This window comes from Haliotis rufescens, unplaced genomic scaffold, assembly GCF_023055435.1.
Source record: "Haliotis rufescens isolate VD_foot unplaced genomic scaffold, xgHalRufe1.0.p SCAF_12, whole genome shotgun sequence".
NCBI lineage: Eukaryota > Metazoa > Mollusca > Gastropoda > Lepetellida > Haliotidae > Haliotis > Haliotis rufescens.
The window spans coordinates 602,450-621,343 of NW_025963802.1; the positions used below are offsets into that span (position 1 = coordinate 602,450).

General features: G+C 42.9%; 1 protein-coding gene across 3 annotated transcripts in view; it reads right to left on the reverse strand.

Annotated features, from left to right (window-relative positions):
* Window positions 1–18,894, reverse strand: part of LOC124124654 (neuropeptide-like protein 29) — a 234,840-nt gene that overhangs the window by 293 nt on the left and 215,653 nt on the right. The window contains exons 1-2 of one of the 3 annotated variants that reach the window (XM_048393237.1): window positions 4,699–4,750; window positions 37–394 (exon numbers count right to left, since the gene is read on the reverse strand). In XM_048393237.1, coding sequence (XP_048249194.1) covers window positions 37–385 — 349 coding nt within the window. In that variant the 5' untranslated portion in view covers window positions 386–394; window positions 4,699–4,750. Of the gene's footprint in view, window positions 1–36; window positions 395–676; window positions 760–4,698; window positions 4,751–18,894 lie in introns of those variants that run through there. The other 2 variants (XM_048393235.1, XM_048393236.1) reach the window with 2 other exon arrangements.

Below are 18,894 nucleotides of genomic sequence, written 5' to 3' on the forward strand. Positions count from 1 at the left end.
TACGATAAACAAATGATATCATATTTTGTGAAATACCTTTTCCCAATCCCATTCCGTATCCTCCAATTCCGCCGTAGAGACCACCATAGCCTCCAAGTCCTCCGTACAGACCTCCCATGCCTCCGTATAGACCTCCCACGCCTCCGTATAGACCTCCCATGCCTCCGTATAGACCTCCCACGCCTCCGTATAGACCTCCCATGCCTCCGTACAGACCTCCATAGCCTCCGTACAGACCTCCAAGGCCTCCGTACAATCCACCCATTCCGTAGCCAATTCCGCCCAGTCCTCCTTTCAACCCGCCAATTCCACCATACAGACCAGTAGGCTCGGCAAAGGCGGTAACAGCCAGGCAGGCAACAAGAGCGGCGACTATCTTCATCATTTTGAGTATCTATTGAGTAACGTGAAAATCGTTGTCAAGAAAGGTAAATAGCATGTTATCGTTACTCATCTGGTAAATTCAGTTCACACCACTCATTGTGAATTATGTTATCAGTTTTACTTTCACCTGCATTCATAGATTTCCCAATTTACAAGAACGTTTTATGTTACATATTCGTACTTTTATGAATTGGCTCATCATAAAGATTGAAAACAGCCAGATGCGCAGCAGATGAATCAAACATTAAAATTGTACATATATATCACAAGCAAACCTTAAAATAGTACTTACAGTTTGGTCTTGACTCGTATCTGTGTCTTAACGGCAGGTGAAGATAAGAGATGATGGAACAGTTTCCCCCATCCTTTATATATACCATTTGTGAATTATACGTGATTAATTTACCTTGGGCTGGCCACTTCCAGGTAAGTGACGCACCTCAGTTTAATGGTGTAAAGTAAGCATTCTTTTCGCATCAAAGGGCCCGAGGTTATCACCCTACGGGTACACATGCGAGCTGGTATACATGAACATCGATTAAGGAAGTACAAGACAACGTATATAAAGGTGGCAAACAGACACACTCTCTCTGGCATCGTCTAACTGCATTTCAAACAGTCCTCGATTCTCAACGTTTAACCTATATCAAGTAAATATTCGATAACGGTCTGAAAAGTGTGTATCCAGTAAATATATGATGTGGGAGCAACATACATCAGACATTATAATGCATCTGTGTGATACGACATAACAAGAGACCAGAAAACTGACGCAACACACTAGTACAGCCTTACCACAGTACAGCAGTAGCACTGTACCACACGGGGTCAACTATGCTAACCGTTTCCGTGTAATACAGCAGCCTGCTCACAAGAAAATAGCTTCTGCTGAATATACTGCAGAAGTCCCCAGATACTGCATATTCTCCCCGAATTTTATTTATCTTACTGCACAATAACAATAAACTACAACAGCTTTATTTCCTAACTGATAGGTACATATATTGGTTTATTCTCACAAAGGGACTGTCACTATGAATACTCACAACACCTTTTTATGCGTGTAATATCTGTTAAAAGCCTAAAGTACACCAATGTCTTCTGAAAACATGATTGACATATGAACAACAGCTTGTTTTCTCGTCTTTGTTGACTTGTCTTTGTATGTGTTTGTGACGGAGGAACCGTTGGGGCAGGATACGCTTACTTTTTGGCAACCGCCAGGTATCATCACTATCTGGTAGTCATTCATACGCACATGCGTGTGATCATTAAAGTCGAAATCGTACAATGGTCTCTGCTTCGAGCAGAGGTTTCGAATGATTCTGAAAAGGGTTATGTGGCTTTTATTTGCAACTGCGTTTCTTGAGAGAAGTCTCTTATTTTCAACATATCATCTTGATAATTGTACACTTCATTATCAAGGCATTTGTAATAATACGAGCATCACTAAATTTGTTATCTCAATTTCTATAGATAACGCCTGAATGTTGATATAATAATCATTCAATGATGACCCTTTAACTACATAAATCGTCAACGCCAGAAAATAATCAGGCTCCATTATCTGCTGAAACAGATTTCATTGAGTGTAAAAGGCAAGGTTGTGCTAAAACATATGCTGGATATCAGTGATGTCATCAGGTGTTAATGAATAGTTTATATTTGTATATATTTGTTGGGTGTTTCATGAGCTCCTCCGTCAGTTACATCGTGTGCCAGATTAGGAGAATGTTGTCTTTTGACAATGTCTCAGCCATTCATACATTTGCATATATACTTAATCACTGTTGCAAATAACTCACTTTAACGTGTTTTAATCTTGGGGTGAGTCTTTGGTTCTAAACATTAGAAGAAAGAAGAAAGTATATAAATCGCCTCTACCCTTTACGTATGCCCTTGACATGATGAAGCAGTAGTGATAGTGATGACTGTGTTCTTTTAAGGCGTGTTTAAACCAAAACTCATACCAAGAATAAAACATGCGCAAATCAGTAACTATGTAAGGGTTTCCCAGAACCGTACATCTAAAAGTAAAGACGTGTGTTTTCAGAAGAAAATGCTCTTAAAGTATAACACAAAGGTGTTTTCAAAGATAGACATGACCAAACGACTTGTTTTTACAGTCTGGTTGTTGTTATAAAAAGACTTATGACAAGCTTTAAAGTTGGACCATTTATTCCGCTGAATTTCACTCTCTACAGTTACCAAATGCAATCTCCTTTGTATTGATAAATGATTGTCACGTTTGCGATGTAATCAAACACTAGGGATATATTAGCTATTTGTTTGTTTATTGTAATCTTCAATCCTACCAATCCAGTTCGGAATCTTAAAATTCGCTGTCTGATTTAATCAATATGTGTTTTACAAATAGCACCCACAGGGAAGGTGCTTAGTGAACACACAACTAAATATCTATATAGATACTTCTCCTATTAATTACATAAGCAGTATGCAAAATTTTAAATTGCATCATCAAATCAAGAAGTACATGTTTGATGGAAATTACAAATAATTCCTAGTTTGATAAGCTACACCCGGACAAGCGTATTTAATAGTTACTTTTGAATTCAATCGTTTTGTTTGTGTTATTAATAAACTGTCAAGATATGTTACTGTCATGGAAATTCCAACTGTATGCATTCCCTTCTAACCAAAGCAGTAAGAATCTTGCAACATTTGTTTTGATGCTCTACATCACCATGGCTTTCGCTGTTTCATTGCAGCAGCTCAGATATTATTTATACAAAGCGCCATAACAACATGTAGATTGTATTCTGAATACAACTTTCGCTCATTTTCAAGGACAGCACACACATTTGCATTTCAATACAGTGCACACTGTCTACCCCTTGATCCCGTTAATGAACGCTTTGACCAAAATTGATACTCCTGCTTATTTGTTTCGCTGCATGTTTTTAAAATGCAAATTGAAATACAGCCAGCCAATTCCAGATATTATGGTACTTCAAATGGCCATCAAACCCTTTCGTGGCAGCCCAAATGATACATTCCCGTGAAACATGAACTCGGGTAAGTGACATTTTGTGGGAGATATATCAAGCATAAAATCACTCCTCTTATCATCATGTCCGGTTCACTCCTCTTATCATCATGTCCGGTTTCCTCAGGAACGTAATAGCACATATCAGTAGTTGATATCTTAGCTTGAAGTAAAACGCAATATCATTTAAGTGCTTGGATATTGGTCGACAACACGCACTATGTCCAGAGTTTACAATATGGATAAACATAGATCACTCTTCCATTGTGAACATTCAATTCAATTTTTAGATTCTCAAACAAATTTCAAGGCGTAAATAAATATGACAAGATTTTATTGAACCAATTCCATTGGTTTGAGAATATACATAAATAGCCAGCATCACACTGCAGGTGATAATAACTCAATAATAGCCGATACCTGAAACAAAAAAATAGTAGAATAAAGTTGGGATATATGGATAAGTCACAACGAAGTCTTGAAACTAGCTGCATGATAAGCTAAACCAAATATTAGAGAAAGCAGAGAATAATTTTAAAGATGTTTTGTAAATGGCATCAGCTTTGTCGCGTAAAATAATAATACCACATAGGTAAATTATATAATTTTGCAAACGAGACTGAAGGTGGGATACGATAAACAAATGATATCATATTTTGTGAAATACCTTTTCCCAATCCCATTCCGTATCCTCCAATTCCGCCGTAGAGACCACCATAGCCTCCAAGTCCTCCGTACAGACCTCCCATGCCTCCGTATAGACCTCCCACGCCTCCGTATAGACCTCCCATGCCTCCGTATAGACCTCCCACGCCTCCGTATAGACCTCCCATGCCTCCGTACAGACCTCCATAGCCTCCGTACAGACCTCCAAGGCCTCCGTACAATCCACCCATTCCGTAGCCAATTCCGCCCAGTCCTCCTTTCAACCCGCCAATTCCACCATACAGACCGGTAGGCTCGGCAAAGGCGGTAACAGCCAGGCAGGCAACAAGAGCGGCGACTATCTTCATCATTTTGAGTATCTATTGAGTAACGTGAAAATCATTGTCAAGAAAGGTAAATAGCATGTTATCGTTACTCATCTGGTAAATTCAGTTCACACCACTCATTATGAATTATGTTATCAGTTTTACTTTCACCTGCATTCATATATTTCCCAATTTACAAGAACGTTTTATGTTACATATTCGTACTTTTATGAATTGGCTCATCATAAAGATTGAAAACAGACAGATGCGCAGCAGATGAATCAAACATTAAAAGTGTACATATATATCACAAGCAAACCTTAAAATAGTACTTACAGTTTGGTGTTTACACGTATCTGTGTCTCAACGGCAGGTGAAGATAAGAGATGATGGAACAGTTTCCCCCATCCTTTATATATACCATTTGTGAATTATACGTGATTTATTTACCTTGGGCTGGCCACTTCCAGGTAAGTAACGCACCTCCGCTTATTTGTGTAAAGTAAGCATTCTTTTCGCATCGAAGGGCCCGAGGTTATCACCCTACGGGTACACATGCGAGCTGGTATACATGAACATCGATTAAGGAAGTACAAGACAACGTATATAAAGGTGGCAAACAGACACACTCTTTCTGGCATCGTCTAACCGCATTTCAAACAGTCCTCGATACTCAACGTTTAACCTATATTAAGTAAATATTGGATAACGGTCTGAAAAGTGTGTATCCAGTGAATATATGATGTAGGAGCAACATACATCAGACATTATAATGCATCTGTGTGATAAGACATAACAAGAGACCAGAAAACTGACGCAACACACTAGTACAGCCTCACCACAGTACAGCAGTAGCACTGTACCACACGGGGTCAACTATGCTAACCGTTTCCGTGTAATACAGCAGCCTGCTCACAAGAAAATAGCTTCTACTGAATATACTGCAGAAGTCCCCAGATACTACATTATTCTCCCCGAATTTTATTTATCTTACTGCACAATAACAATAAACTACAACAGCTTTGTTTGCTAACTGATAGGTACATATATTGGTTTCTTCTCACAAAGGAACTCTCACTGTGAATACTCACAACACCATTTTATGCGTGTAGTATCTGTTAAAAGCCTAAAGTACACCAATGTCTTCTGAAAACATGATTGACATATGAACAACCGCTTGTTTTCTCGTCTTTGTTGACTTGTCTGTGTATGTGATTGTGACGGTGGAACCGTTGGGGCAGGATACCAGTAGTAAGTACAGACCACAAAATAATTTTTATCAGCAGAAGAAATACCTTTCTTCTGCTGACGTCACTTCCTGTTGGTGCAACGTCGCCAGCGAGTCGACCTACGGAATTGAATGCCCAAAATGGCGGACATGCCCCCCTAGGTGCGTCGAGTTCACCGAGTTCCGGTTTTAGCAACGCTGAAGTCGCCACCGGCACAACACGACAGCATGCGACGAGTGCAGTTGATGTGCAGTCTGAATTTCAAGTAATCAAGGACAGTTATCAACGTGTCAAGCTAGCTGCCGATCACAAACTGCAGGTTTCTCGCGGAGGAATAAAACACTAGGACAAAACAACCGATTCTATTATAGCAAAGTGTGCGCGGTATTTTGAAACAGGTTTGGAAATATTGCAAAGCATTGAGTCAAATGACAGTGAGAATATTCAGGAACTTTATTTTGTACTGTTAGCTAATATTCGTTATCTACAAGATGGATATGCTGCTCTTTTAGTTAGTGGTGCTGTTATTCCTGAAACCGCACGATTGTTCAGAACATTTAGAAGAAATACCTCTGGTTTTACTCCAGACGCAATAAACGACCTGAGAAACGCTGCAGCCGTAGCTTCAGTATCAGTACAGCAAGATGACTTTAACTTTCGACAAGCACATTCTTCAAAAGACGTGTACACGGGTCGAAACATCCCTAACACTAGCGATAATGAAGGGGGACAATAAATATCGAAAGACATTGCAACAAATTCCAGTTATAAAATGGGTTTATGGTGGCCTAAAAATACCATTTACTAAAGAACCACAAATTCAGTAATAAACAATATCAATTTGTGACAAGTGAAATTCGGGCATTGTTCTGTTCGGGAGCAATTGAAATATGCAGTCGAAAACCAAAATGTGTATCGCCTATAAAAAGGGGGAAAAATTACGATTGATACATGATTTACGGGAGCTGAACAGTGCATGTTTAAAACAGGGATACCAATGTGAGGACATTAGAACGGTTAGACAGTGTGTTAAAACAGGTGATAGTTTAGTTACACTTGACATTAAAAACGGATTTCATCATATACCCATACACCAAGATGACAGAGATTATCTTTGGTTTCAGTGGCAAAATACATTTTATCGATGGAAGGTTCTCCCATTTGGTTTATCAATAGCTCCGTACTATTTTTGTAAAATACTCAAACCAGTTGTTACGTATCTGCGATCTCATGGTCCATGAGAGTTGTGTGTTATGTAGATGACATTCTACTTATGAGTACTCCTGCACATAACGTATCACAAAACAAACAATTAGTGAACACTCTTTCAAAGCTTGGGTTTTTTATCAATTGGGATAAGTCTGACTTAGAGCCAAGCAACACCAAGTCTTATTTGGGTTACATAGTGTGCACAGACGGAGAATTCGCTCAGTTGAGAATCCCATCATCACTGGTAAGGAAACTGAAAAAAGACATAAGGCGTGGTCTTGCTTTACCTAGGATTGAGGCCAGAGTGTTGGCTCGCATCTCTGGTCAATGTGTATCAATGTTCCGGGCTATTGTCCCAGGGAAACTAATGGTCAGAAGTACATACAGACTTCTTAGTAGAAAAAATAGTTGGGACGATAAATTGACACTAGATTCGCCAGCTAATGAGGATATGTTGTGGTGGTTTACTGCTCTTGATAACTGGAATGGACAAAGCATAATTATTCGACAACCTGAAGTGCAAATAGTTACAGACGCAAGTTCGACAGGTTACGGCGCGGTATGCAACGGGAAACAGGCAGCAGGATTTTGGCCTCCACAAATAAGCAGTCTTCACTCAAACAACAAAGAGATGTTAGCCATTCTCATGGCGTTGCACACCTTTGGTCCAAGTTTAAAAGGAAAAGTTGTGAAGATACTGTCCGACAACATATCTGCAGTATGCTACATAAATCAACTGGGAGGTCCAAGTCTGCCCCTGACAAATATCATGAAATCAATATGGATCGTGCCTCACAAGTATGGCCTTCATATTCAAGCAGGCTTCCTGGCTGGATGCAAGAATGTAGAAGCAGATGCTCTCAATCGTCTCCCAGACCTATACGAGTGGCAACTGAATCCAGCCCTATTTCAATACATAGACAGACTGTGGGGAACCCACTCAGTAGACCGGTTTGCGACCATGTCAAATACTCAGCTGGGAACATACAACAGTCGATTTTGGGACCCGGGCAGTTCAGGGGTGGACGCTTTGTCTAGAGCAAACTGGGGGATTCACAACAACTTTGTGAATCCGCCCTTCCGTCTATTACCAGAGGTCATAGACAAGGTCATCCAGGAAAAAGCAATCGCGACTATCATAGCACCTGCGTGGAGAAACAGACCGTGGTTTCACAAACTGAGAACGATATTGACCTGTTCCCCAATTCGAATTCCAAAGATCTCCTGGACAATTCTAAGTTCAACGAGCAAGGTGGAACCTTTGGAATATCACAAATGGCGCCTATACGCCTGGAGAGTGTGTGGAGATGGAATCTAGAAAAAAAGGTTGGTTAGACAGGGCCATAAGTCAACTACAACTTTGTCTGGCACCAAGCACTCTTAAAGTGTACAACGGAGCTATTCAGAAACTACAACAATTTTGTCATGATAATGAACGGTCATTTCCGAGATGTGATGAAATAACTATAGTTGACTTTTTGTGCTCAATAGCTGATAGTTCATCTAGACCATTATCTCAAATAAAGACAACAGTCGCTGCTCACTCACTTGTTCGAATGTGCGAACGAGGAGTCAGTTTTGGACAATTACGAAGTCAATATGATGATCAAAGCATTGATTAAATCTAATACTCTACAACCCCGTAAACGGTCAAAGATCATGCCTGTGGACCCATTTATCAATTTATTTCGTCAATGGCCAAATAATCTGCATCTACAGCTTAAATTGTTAAGGTTAAAGATTATTGTATTGTTGTCTTTAACATTAATGTTGAGACCCTCGGACATAACCCCTAAAGTCGTTGTGTTTGATCCCAATGACAATGTGAAAAAAGCAGTGGTATTTTCATCTGATGATGTACTTTTCCATGATGATGATAGCGCAACCATATGGTTGCATGGTATAAAGAATGACACTGACAGGTCAGGTTTCGAGGTACATCCCCCACCAGGATCAGAGAGAAAAGTTAACCCAGTTGAAGCTCTTAAAGTGTACATAGAACGGACAAATGGTGTTAGGCCCAAACAGGATATGCCAGTATTTCTAACACTGCAACGACCTTACAAGGCAATAACTGCTGCTACAGTCGGTTCGATTCTAAACGAAGCAATCAGATTAGCAGGTTTAGGTGGATTTTATACAGCTAAATCTTTTTAGGCCGACGGGGGCGACTAAGGCTATAGACACGGGGTTTGAACCAGATACAATTATGCGCATGGGTCGTTGGAAGACAAGATCAGTGTTCTTTGACTACTATGTACACAGTAAAACCCCTGCCTCTTACACAACTGATGTTTTGACAAAATTAGATTTATTGTTTGCATTTATGATGTTTCGATGATATCTATTACATAAAACGTTAATTTCCTATATACATTTTGCAGAATGCATGCATTTTCTGTTAAATATCTTGTAGTAGCTCTCTATTTAGGCTATAACTATTATTTTAGTTTCGTGGTGTGTTGATAACGTAGGTTTCGGTAAACAGAAGTTAGTACACACCACAAAATAATAATTATCAGCAGAAGAAATACGTTTCTTCTGCTGGCGTCACTTCCTGTTGGTGCATTTTCTTCTATTTCTTTTGATTATATAATGTAAAGTTTATAGACTTTCTGGTGACGTTGTATTACGGGAATAAAGGCTATAACTATCATTTTAGTTTTGTGGTGTGTTGATAACGTAGGTTTCAGTAAAGCTTACATTTTGGCAACCGCCAGGTATCATCACTATCTGGTAGTCATTCATACGCACATGCTTGTGATCATTATAGTCGGAATCGTACAATGGTCGCTGCTTCGAGCAGAGGTTTCGAATGATTCTGAAAAGGGTTTTGTGGCTTTTATTTGCAACTGCGTTCCTTGAGAGAACTCTCTTATTTTCAACATATCGTCTTGATAATTGTACACTTCATTATCAATGCATTTGTGATAATACGAGCATCACTAAATTTGTTATCTCAATTTCTATAGATAACGCCTGAATATTGATATAATAATCATTCAATGATGACCCTTTAACTACATAAATCGTCAACACCAGAGAATAATGAGGCTACATTATCTGCTGAAACAGATTTCATTGGGCGTAAAAGGCAAGATTGTGCTGAAACATATACTGAATATCAGTGATGTCACCAGGTGTTAGTGAATAGTTTTATATTTATATATATTTGTTGGATGTTTCATGAGCTCCTCCGTCCGTTCCATCGTGTGCCAAATTGGGAGAATGTTGTCTTTTGACAATCACTTGACAAAATATCATCCATTCCAAACAATCCAAAACTTGGAAATACCACCATTCCAAATGGAAATATGACCATTCCAAAATTTGTCAAGGTCATATTTCCAAGCTTGGATTTTTTGGGATTTGTTTGGATTTGTTTGGATATGTTTGGATACAACATGTCATAATCATATCTGTTAAACGTTGTACAACTTTTGACCTTATGTGAGATTAGTAATGACATGAAAGTAAATAATTAAGAGTATTTTGGCACTATTTACCACGAAAAGACCAAATCATGAGCAAATATAACTAAAAGAATTTCTGTCATTTAAAGTGGCTACTCTTTATATTTAATTTCTGATCCTCCTTGTCTATAATCATATGACATTGACTATGAACTTTGAACACTTAAACAAATATTTTGTTTGGATATGTTTGGATACAACATGTCATAATCATATGTTAAACGTTGTACAACTTTTGACCTTATGCGAGATTAGTAATGACATGAAAGTAAATAATTAAGAGTATTTTGGCACTATTTACAACGAAAAGACCAAATCATGAGCAAATGTAACTAAAAGTGTGAAGTGGGACAGAAGTGATGTGTGAAGTGGGAGAGAAGTGATGTGTGAAGTTGGCCCGATGTGCTGGTGAAGACCAGAAGTCATGTGTGAAGTTGGACAGAAGTGATGTGTGAAGTGGGACAGACGTGATGTGTGAAGTGGGACAGAAGTGATGTGTGAACTGGGACAGACGTGATGTGTGAACTGGGACAGACGTGATGTGTGAAGTGGGAAAGAAGTGAAGTGTGAAGTGGGACAGAAGTGAAGTGTGAAGTGGGACAGAAGTGATGTGTGAAGTGGGACAGAAGTGATGTGTGAAGTGGGACAGAAGTGTTGTGTGAAATGGGACAGAATTGATGTGTGAACTGGGACAGACGTGATGTGTGAAGTGGGACAGAAGTGATGTGTGAAGACCAGAAGTGATGTGTGAACTGGGACAGACGTGATGTGTGAAGACCAGAAGTGATGTGTGAAGTGGGACAAAAGTGTTGTGTGAAGTGGGCCCGATGTGCTTGTGAAGACCAGAAGTGATGTGTGAAGTGGGACAGAAGTGATGTGTGAAGTGGGACAGAAGTGATGTGTGAAGTGGGACAGAATTGATGTGTGAAGTGGGACAGAAGTGATGTGTGAAGTAGGACAGAAGTGATGTGTGAAGTGGGACAGAAGTGATGTGTGAAGTGGGACAGAATTGATGTGTGAAGTGGGACAGAAGTGATGTGTGAAGTGGGACAGAATTGATGTGTGAAGTGGGACAGAAGTGATGTGTGAAGTGGGACAGAAGTGATGTGTGAAGTGGGACAGAATTGATGTGTGAAGTGGGACAGAAGTGATGTGTGAAGTAGGACAGAAGTGATGTGTGAAGTGGGACAGAAGTGATGTGTGAAGTGGGACAGAATTGATGTGTGAAGTGGGACAGAAGTGATGTGTGAAGTGGGACAGAATTGATGTGTGAAGTGGGACAGAAGTGATGTGTGAAGTGGGACAGAAGTGATGTGTGAAGTGGGACAGAATTGATGTGTGAAGTGGGACAGAAGTGATGTGTGAAGTGGGACAGAAGTGATGTGTGAAGTGGGACAGAAGTGATGTGTGAACTGGGACAGACGTGATGTGTGAAGTGGGACAGAAGTGTTGTGTGAAGTGGGACAGAAGTGATGTGTGACAGAAGGGTTGTGTGATGTGGGACAGAAGTGATGTGTGAAGTGGGACAGAAATGTTGTGTGAAGTGGGACAGAAGTGTTGTGTGAAGTGGGACAGAAGTGATGTGTGAAGTGGGACAGAAGTGTTGTGTGAAGTGGGACAGAAGTGTTGTGTGAAGTGGGACAGAAGTGATGTGTGACAGAAGTGATGTGTGAACTGGGACAGACGTCATGTGTGAAGACCAGAAGTGATGTGTGAAGTGGGACAGAAGTGATGTGTGAAGTGGGCCCGATGTGATGTGTGAAGACCAGAAGTGATGTGTGAAGTGGGACAGACGTGATGTGTGAAGACCAGAAGTGATGTGTGAAGTGGGACAGAAGTGATGTGTCAAGTGGGACAGAAGTGAAGTGGGACAGAAGGGTTGTGTGATGTGGGACAGAAGTGATGTGTGAAGTGGGACAGAAATGTTGTGTGAAGTGGGGCAGAAGTGAAGTGGGACAGAAGTGTTGTGTGAAGTGGGGCAGAAGTGATGTGTGAAGTGGGACAGAAGTGATGTGTGAAGTGGGACAGAAGTGATGTGCGAAGTGGCTCAGAAGTGATGTGTGAAGTGGGACAGAAGTGATGTGTGACAGAAGGGTTGTGTGATGTGGGACAGAAGTGATGTGTGAAGTGGGACAGAAATGTTGTGTGAAGTGGGACAGAAGTGTTGTGTGAAGTGGGACAGAAGTGAAGTGTGAAGTGGGACAGAAGTGTTGTGTGAAGTGGGACAGAAGTGTTGTGTGAAGTGGGACAGAAGTGATGTGTGAAGTGGGACAGAAGTGATGTGTGACAGAAGTGATGTGTGAACTGGGACAGACGTCATGTGTGAAGACCAGAAGTGATGTGTGAAGTGGGACAGAAGTGATGTGTGAAGTGGGCCCGATGTGATGTGTGAAGACCAGAAGTGATGTGTGAAGTGGGACAGACGTGATGTGTGAAGACCAGAAGTGATCTGTGAAGTGGGACAGAAGTGATGTGTCAAGTGGGACAGAAGTGAAGTGGGACAGAAGGGTTGTGTGATGTGGGACAGAAGTGATGTGTGAAGTGGGACAGAAATGTTGTGTGAAGTGGGGCAGAAGTGAAGTGGGACAGAAGTGTTGTGTGAAGTGGGGCAGAAGTGATGTGTGAAGTGGGACAGAAGTGTTGTGTGAAGTGGGACAGAAGTGATGTGTGAAGTGGGACAGAAGTGATGTGCGAAGTGGCTCAGAAGTGATGTGTGAAGTGGGACAGAAGTGATGTGTGAAGTGGGACAGATGTGTTGTGTGAAGTGGGACAGAAGTGATGTGTGAAGTAGGACAGAAGTGATGTGTGAAGTGGGACAGAAGCGATGTGTGAAGTGGGACAGAAGTTTTGTGTGAAGTGGGACAGAAGTGATGTGTGAAGTGGGACAGAAGTGATGTGTGAAGTGGGACGGAAATGTTGTGTGAAGACCAGAAGTGTTGTGTGAAGACCAGAAAAGATGTGTCAAGTGGGACAGAAGTGATGTGTGAAGTGGGAGAGAAGTGTTGTGTGAAGTGGGACAGAAAGGATGTGTGAAGTGGGACAGAAGTGATGTGTGAAGTGGGACAGAAGTGATGTGTGAAGTGGGACAGAAGTGATGTGTCAAGTGGGACAGAAGTGTTGTGTGAAGTGGGACAGAAAGGATGTGTGAAGTGGGACAGAAGTGTTGTGTGAAGTGGGACAGAAGTGATGTGTGAAGTGGGACAGAAGTGATGTGTGAAGTGGGACAGAAGTGAAGTGGGACAGAAGTGATGTATGAAGTGGGACAGAAGTGTTGTGTGAAGTGGGACAGAAGTGAAGTGGGACAGAAGTGATGTGTGAAGTTGGACAGAAGTGATGTGTGATGTGGGACAGAAGTGTTGTGTGAAGTGGGACAGAAGTGATGTGTGAAGACCAGAAGTGATGGGTGAAGTGGGACAGAAGTGATGGGTGAAGTGGGACAGACGTGATGTGTGAAGTGGGACAGAAGTGTTGTGTGAAGTGGGACAGAAGTGATGTGTGAAGTGGGACAGAAGTGATGTGTGAAGTGGGACAGAAGTGTTGTGTGAAGTGGGCCCGATGTGCTTGTGAAGACCAGAAGTGATGTGTGAAGTGGGACAGAAGTGATGTGTGAAGTGGGACAGACGTGATGTGTGAAGTGGGACAGAAGTGATGTGTGAAGTGGGAGAGAAGTGTTGTGTGAAGTGGGCCCGATGTGCTGGTGAAGACCAGAAGTGATGTGTGAAGTGGGACAGAAGTGATGTGTGAAGTGGGACAGACGTGATGTGTGAAGTGGGAGAGAAGTGATGTGTGAAGTGGGACAGAAGTGTTGTGTGAAGTGGGCCCAATGTGCTGGTGAAGACCAGAAGTGATGTGTGAAGTGGAACAGAAGTGAAGTGTGAAGTGGGACAGAAGTGATGTGTGAAGTGGGACAGAAGTGTTGTGTGAAGTGGGACAGAAGTGTTGTGTGAAGTGGGACAGAAGTGTTGTGTGAACTGGGACAGAAGTGATGTGTGAAGACCAGAAGTGATGTGTGAAGTGGGACAGAAGTGATGTGTGAAGTGGGACAGAAGTGTTGTGTGAAGTGGGCCCGATGTGCTTGTGAAGACCAGAAGTGATGTGTGAAGTGGGACAGAAGTGATGTGTGAAGTGGGACAGAAGTGATGTGTGAAGTGGGACAGAAGTGATGTGTGAAGTGGGACAGAAGTGTTGTGTGAAGTGGGACAGAAGTGATGTGTGAAGTGGGACAGAAGTGATGTGTGAAGTGGGACAGACGTGATGTGTGAAGTGGGACAGAAGTGATGTGTGAACTGGGACAGACGTGATGTGTGAACTGGGACAGACGTGATGTGTGAAGTGGGAAAGAAGTGAAGTGTGAAGTGGGACAGAAGTGAAGTGTGAAGTGGGACAGAAGTGATGTGTGAAGTGGGACAGAAGTGATGTGTGAAGTGGGACAGAAGTGTTGTGTGAAATGGGACAGAATTGATGTGTGAACTGGGACAGACGTGATGTGTGAAGTGGGACAGAAGTGATGTGTGAAGACCAGAAGTGATGTGTGAACTGGGACAGACGTGATGTGTGAAGACCAGAAGTGATGTGTGAAGTGGGACAAAAGTGTTGTGTGAAGTGGGCCCGATGTGCTTGTGAAGACCAGAAGTGATGTGTGAAGTGGGACAGAAGTGATGTGTGAAGTGGGACAGAAGTGATGTGTGAAGTGGGACAGAATTGATGTGTGAAGTGGGACAGAAGTGATGTGTGAAGTAGGACAGAAGTGATGTGTGAAGTGGGACAGAAGTGATGTGTGAAGTGGGACAGAATTGATGTGTGAAGTGGGACAGAAGTGATGTGTGAAGTGGGACAGAATTGATGTGTGAAGTGGGACAGAAGTGATGTGTGAAGTGGGACAGAAGTGATGTGTGAAGTGGGACAGAATTGATGTGTGAAGTGGGACAGAAGTGATGTGTGAAGTAGGACAGAAGTGATGTGTGAAGTGGGACAGAAGTGATGTGTGAAGTGGGACAGAATTGATGTGTGAAGTGGGACAGAAGTGATGTGTGAAGTGGGACAGAATTGATGTGTGAAGTGGGACAGAAGTGATGTGTGAAGTGGGACAGAATTGATGTGTGAAGTGGGACAGAATTGATGTGTGAAGTGGGACAGAAGTGATGTGTGAAGTGGGACAGAAGTGATGTGTGAAGTGGGACAGAAGTGATGTGTGAACTGGGACAGACGTGATGTGTGAAGTGGGACAGAAGTGTTGTGTGAAGTGGGACAGAAGTGATGTGTGACAGAAGGGTTGTGTGATGTGGGACAGAAGTGATGTGTGAAGTGGGACAGAAATGTTGTGTGAAGTGGGACAGAAGTGTTGTGTGAAGTGGGACAGAAGTGATGTGTGAAGTGGGACAGAAGTGTTGTGTGAAGTGGGACAGAAGTGTTGTGTGAAGTGGGACAGAAGTGATGTGTGACAGAAGTGATGTGTGAACTGGGACAGACGTCATGTGTGAAGACCAGAAGTGATGTGTGAAGTGGGACAGAAGTGATGTGTGAAGTGGGCCCGATGTGATGTGTGAAGACCAGAAGTGATGTGTGAAGTGGGACAGACGTGATGTGTGAAGACCAGAAGTGATGTGTGAAGTGGGACAGAAGTGATGTGTCAAGTGGGACAGAAGTGAAGTGGGACAGAAGGGTTGTGTGATGTGGGACAGAAGTGATGTGTGAAGTGGGACAGAAATGTTGTGTGAAGTGGGGCAGAAGTGAAGTGGGACAGAAGTGTTGTGTGAAGTGGGGCAGAAGTGATGTGTGAAGTGGGACAGAAGTGATGTGTGAAGTGGGACAGAAGTGATGTGCGAAGTGGCTCAGAAGTGATGTGTGAAGTGGGACAGAAGTGATGTGTGACAGAAGGGTTGTGTGATGTGGGACAGAAGTGATGTGTGAAGTGGGACAGAAATGTTGTGTGAAGTGGGACAGAAGTGTTGTGTGAAGTGGGACAGAAGTGAAGTGTGAAGTGGGACAGAAGTGTTGTGTGAAGTGGGACAGAAGTGTTGTGTGAAGTGGGACAGAAGTGATGTGTGAAGTGGGACAGAAGTGATGTGTGACAGAAGTGATGTGTGAACTGGGACAGACGTCATGTGTGAAGACCAGAAGTGATGTGTGAAGTGGGACAGAAGTGATGTGTGAAGTGGGCCCGATGTGATGTGTGAAGACCAGAAGTGATGTGTGAAGTGGGACAGACGTGATGTGTGAAGACCAGAAGTGATCTGTGAAGTGGGACAGAAGTGATGTGTCAAGTGGGACAGAAGTGAAGTGGGACAGAAGGGTTGTGTGATGTGGGACAGAAGTGATGTGTGAAGTGGGACAGAAATGTTGTGTGAAGTGGGGCAGAAGTGAAGTGGGACAGAAGTGTTGTGTGAAGTGGGGCAGAAGTGATGTGTGAAGTGGGACAGAAGTGTTGTGTGAAGTGGGACAGAAGTGATGTGTGAAGTGGGACAGAAGTGATGTGCGAAGTGGCTCAGAAGTGATGTGTGAAGTGGGACAGAAGTGATGTGTGAAGTGGGACAGATGTGTTGTGTGAAGTGGGACAGAAGTGATGTGTGAAGTAGGACAGAAGTGATGTGTGAAGTGGGACAGAAGCGATGTGTGAAGTGGGACAGAAGTTTTGTGTGAAGTGGGACAGAAGTGATGTGTGAAGTGGGACAGAAGTGATGTGTGAAGTGGGACGGAAATGTTGTGTGAAGACCAGAAGTGTTGTGTGAAGACCAGAAAAGATGTGTCAAGTGGGACAGAAGTGATGTGTGAAGTGGGAGAGAAGTGTTGTGTGAAGTGGGACAGAAAGGATGTGTGAAGTGGGACAGAAGTGATGTGTGAAGTGGGACAGAAGTGATGTGTGAAGTGGGACAGAAGTGATGTGTCAAGTGGGACAGAAGTGTTGTGTGAAGTGGGACAGAAAGGATGTGTGAAGTGGGACAGAAGTGTTGTGTGAAGTGGGACAGAAGTGATGTGTGAAGTGGGACAGAAGTGATGTGTGAAGTGGGACAGAAGTGAAGTGGGACAGAAGTGATGTATGAAGTGGGACAGAAGTGTTGTGTGAAGTGGGACAGAAGTGAAGTGGGACAGAAGTGATGTGTGAAGTTGGACAGAAGTGATGTGTGATGTGGGACAGAAGTGTTGTGTGAAGTGGGACAGAAGTGATGTGTGAAGACCAGAAGTGATGTGTGAAGTGGGACAGAAGTGATGGGTGAAGTGGGACAGACGTGATGTGTGAAGTGGGACAGAAGTGTTGTGTGAAGTGGGACAGAAGTGATGTGTGAAGTGGGACAGAAGTGATGTGTGAAGTGGGACAGAAGTGTTGTGTGAAGTGGGCCCGATGTGCTTGTGAAGACCAGAAGTGATGTGTGAAGTGGGACAGAAGTGATGTGTGAAGTGGGACAGACGTGATGTGTGAAGTGGGACAGAAGTGATGTGTGAAGTGGGAGAGAAGTGTTGTGTGAAGTGGGCCCGATGTGCTGGTGAAGACCAGAAGTGATGTGTGAAGTGGGACAGAAGTGATGTGTGAAGTGGGACAGACGTGATGTGTGAAGTGGGAGAGAAGTGATGTGTGAAGTGGGACAGAAGTGTTGTGTGAAGTGGGCCCAATGTGCTGGTGAAGACCAGAAGTGATGTGTGAAGTGGAACAGAAGTGAAGTGTGAAGTGGGACAGAAGTGATGTGTGAAGTGGGACAGAAGTGTTGTGTGAAGTGGGACAGAAGTGTTGTGTGAAGTGGGACAGAAGTGTTGTGTGAACTGGGACAGAAGTGATGTGTGAAGACCAGAAGTGATGTGTGAAGTGGGACAGAAGTGATGTGTGAAGTGGGACAGAAGTGTTGTGTGAAGTGGGCCCGATGTGCTTGTGAAGACCAGAAGTGATGTGTGAAGTGGGACAGAAGTGATGTGTGAAGTGGGACAGAAGTGATGTGTGAAGTGGGACAGAAGTGATGTGTGAAGTGGGACAGAAGTGTTGTGTGAAGTGGGACAGAAGTGATGTGTGAAGTGGGACAGAAGTGATGTGTGAAGTGGGACAGACGTGATGTGTGAAGTGGGACAGAAGTGATGTGTGAACTGGGACAGACGTGATGTGTGAACTGGGACAGACGTGATGTGTGAAGTGGGAAAGAAGTGAAGTGTGAAGTGGGACAGAAGTGAAGTGTGAAGTGGGACAGAAGTGATGTGTGAAGTGGGACAGAAGTGATGTGTGAAGTGGGACAGAAGTGTTGTGTGAAATGGGACAGAATTGATGTGTGAACTGGGACAGACGTGATGTGTGAAGTGGGACAGAAGTGATGTGTGAAGACCAGAAGTGATGTGTGAACTGGGACAGACGTGATGTGTGAAGACCAGAAGTGATGTGTGAAGTGGGACAAAAGTGTTGTGTGAAGTGGGCCCGATGTGCTTGTGAAGACCAGAAGTGATGTGTGAAGTGGGACAGAAGTGATGTGTGAAGTGGGACAGAAGTGATGTGTGAAGTGGGACAGAATTGATGTGTGAAGTGGGACAGAAGTGATGTGTGAAGTAGGACAGAAGTGATGTGTGAAGTGGGACAGAAGTGATGTGTGAAGTGGGACAGAATTGATGTGTGAAGTGGGACAGAAGTGATGTGTGAAGTGGGACAG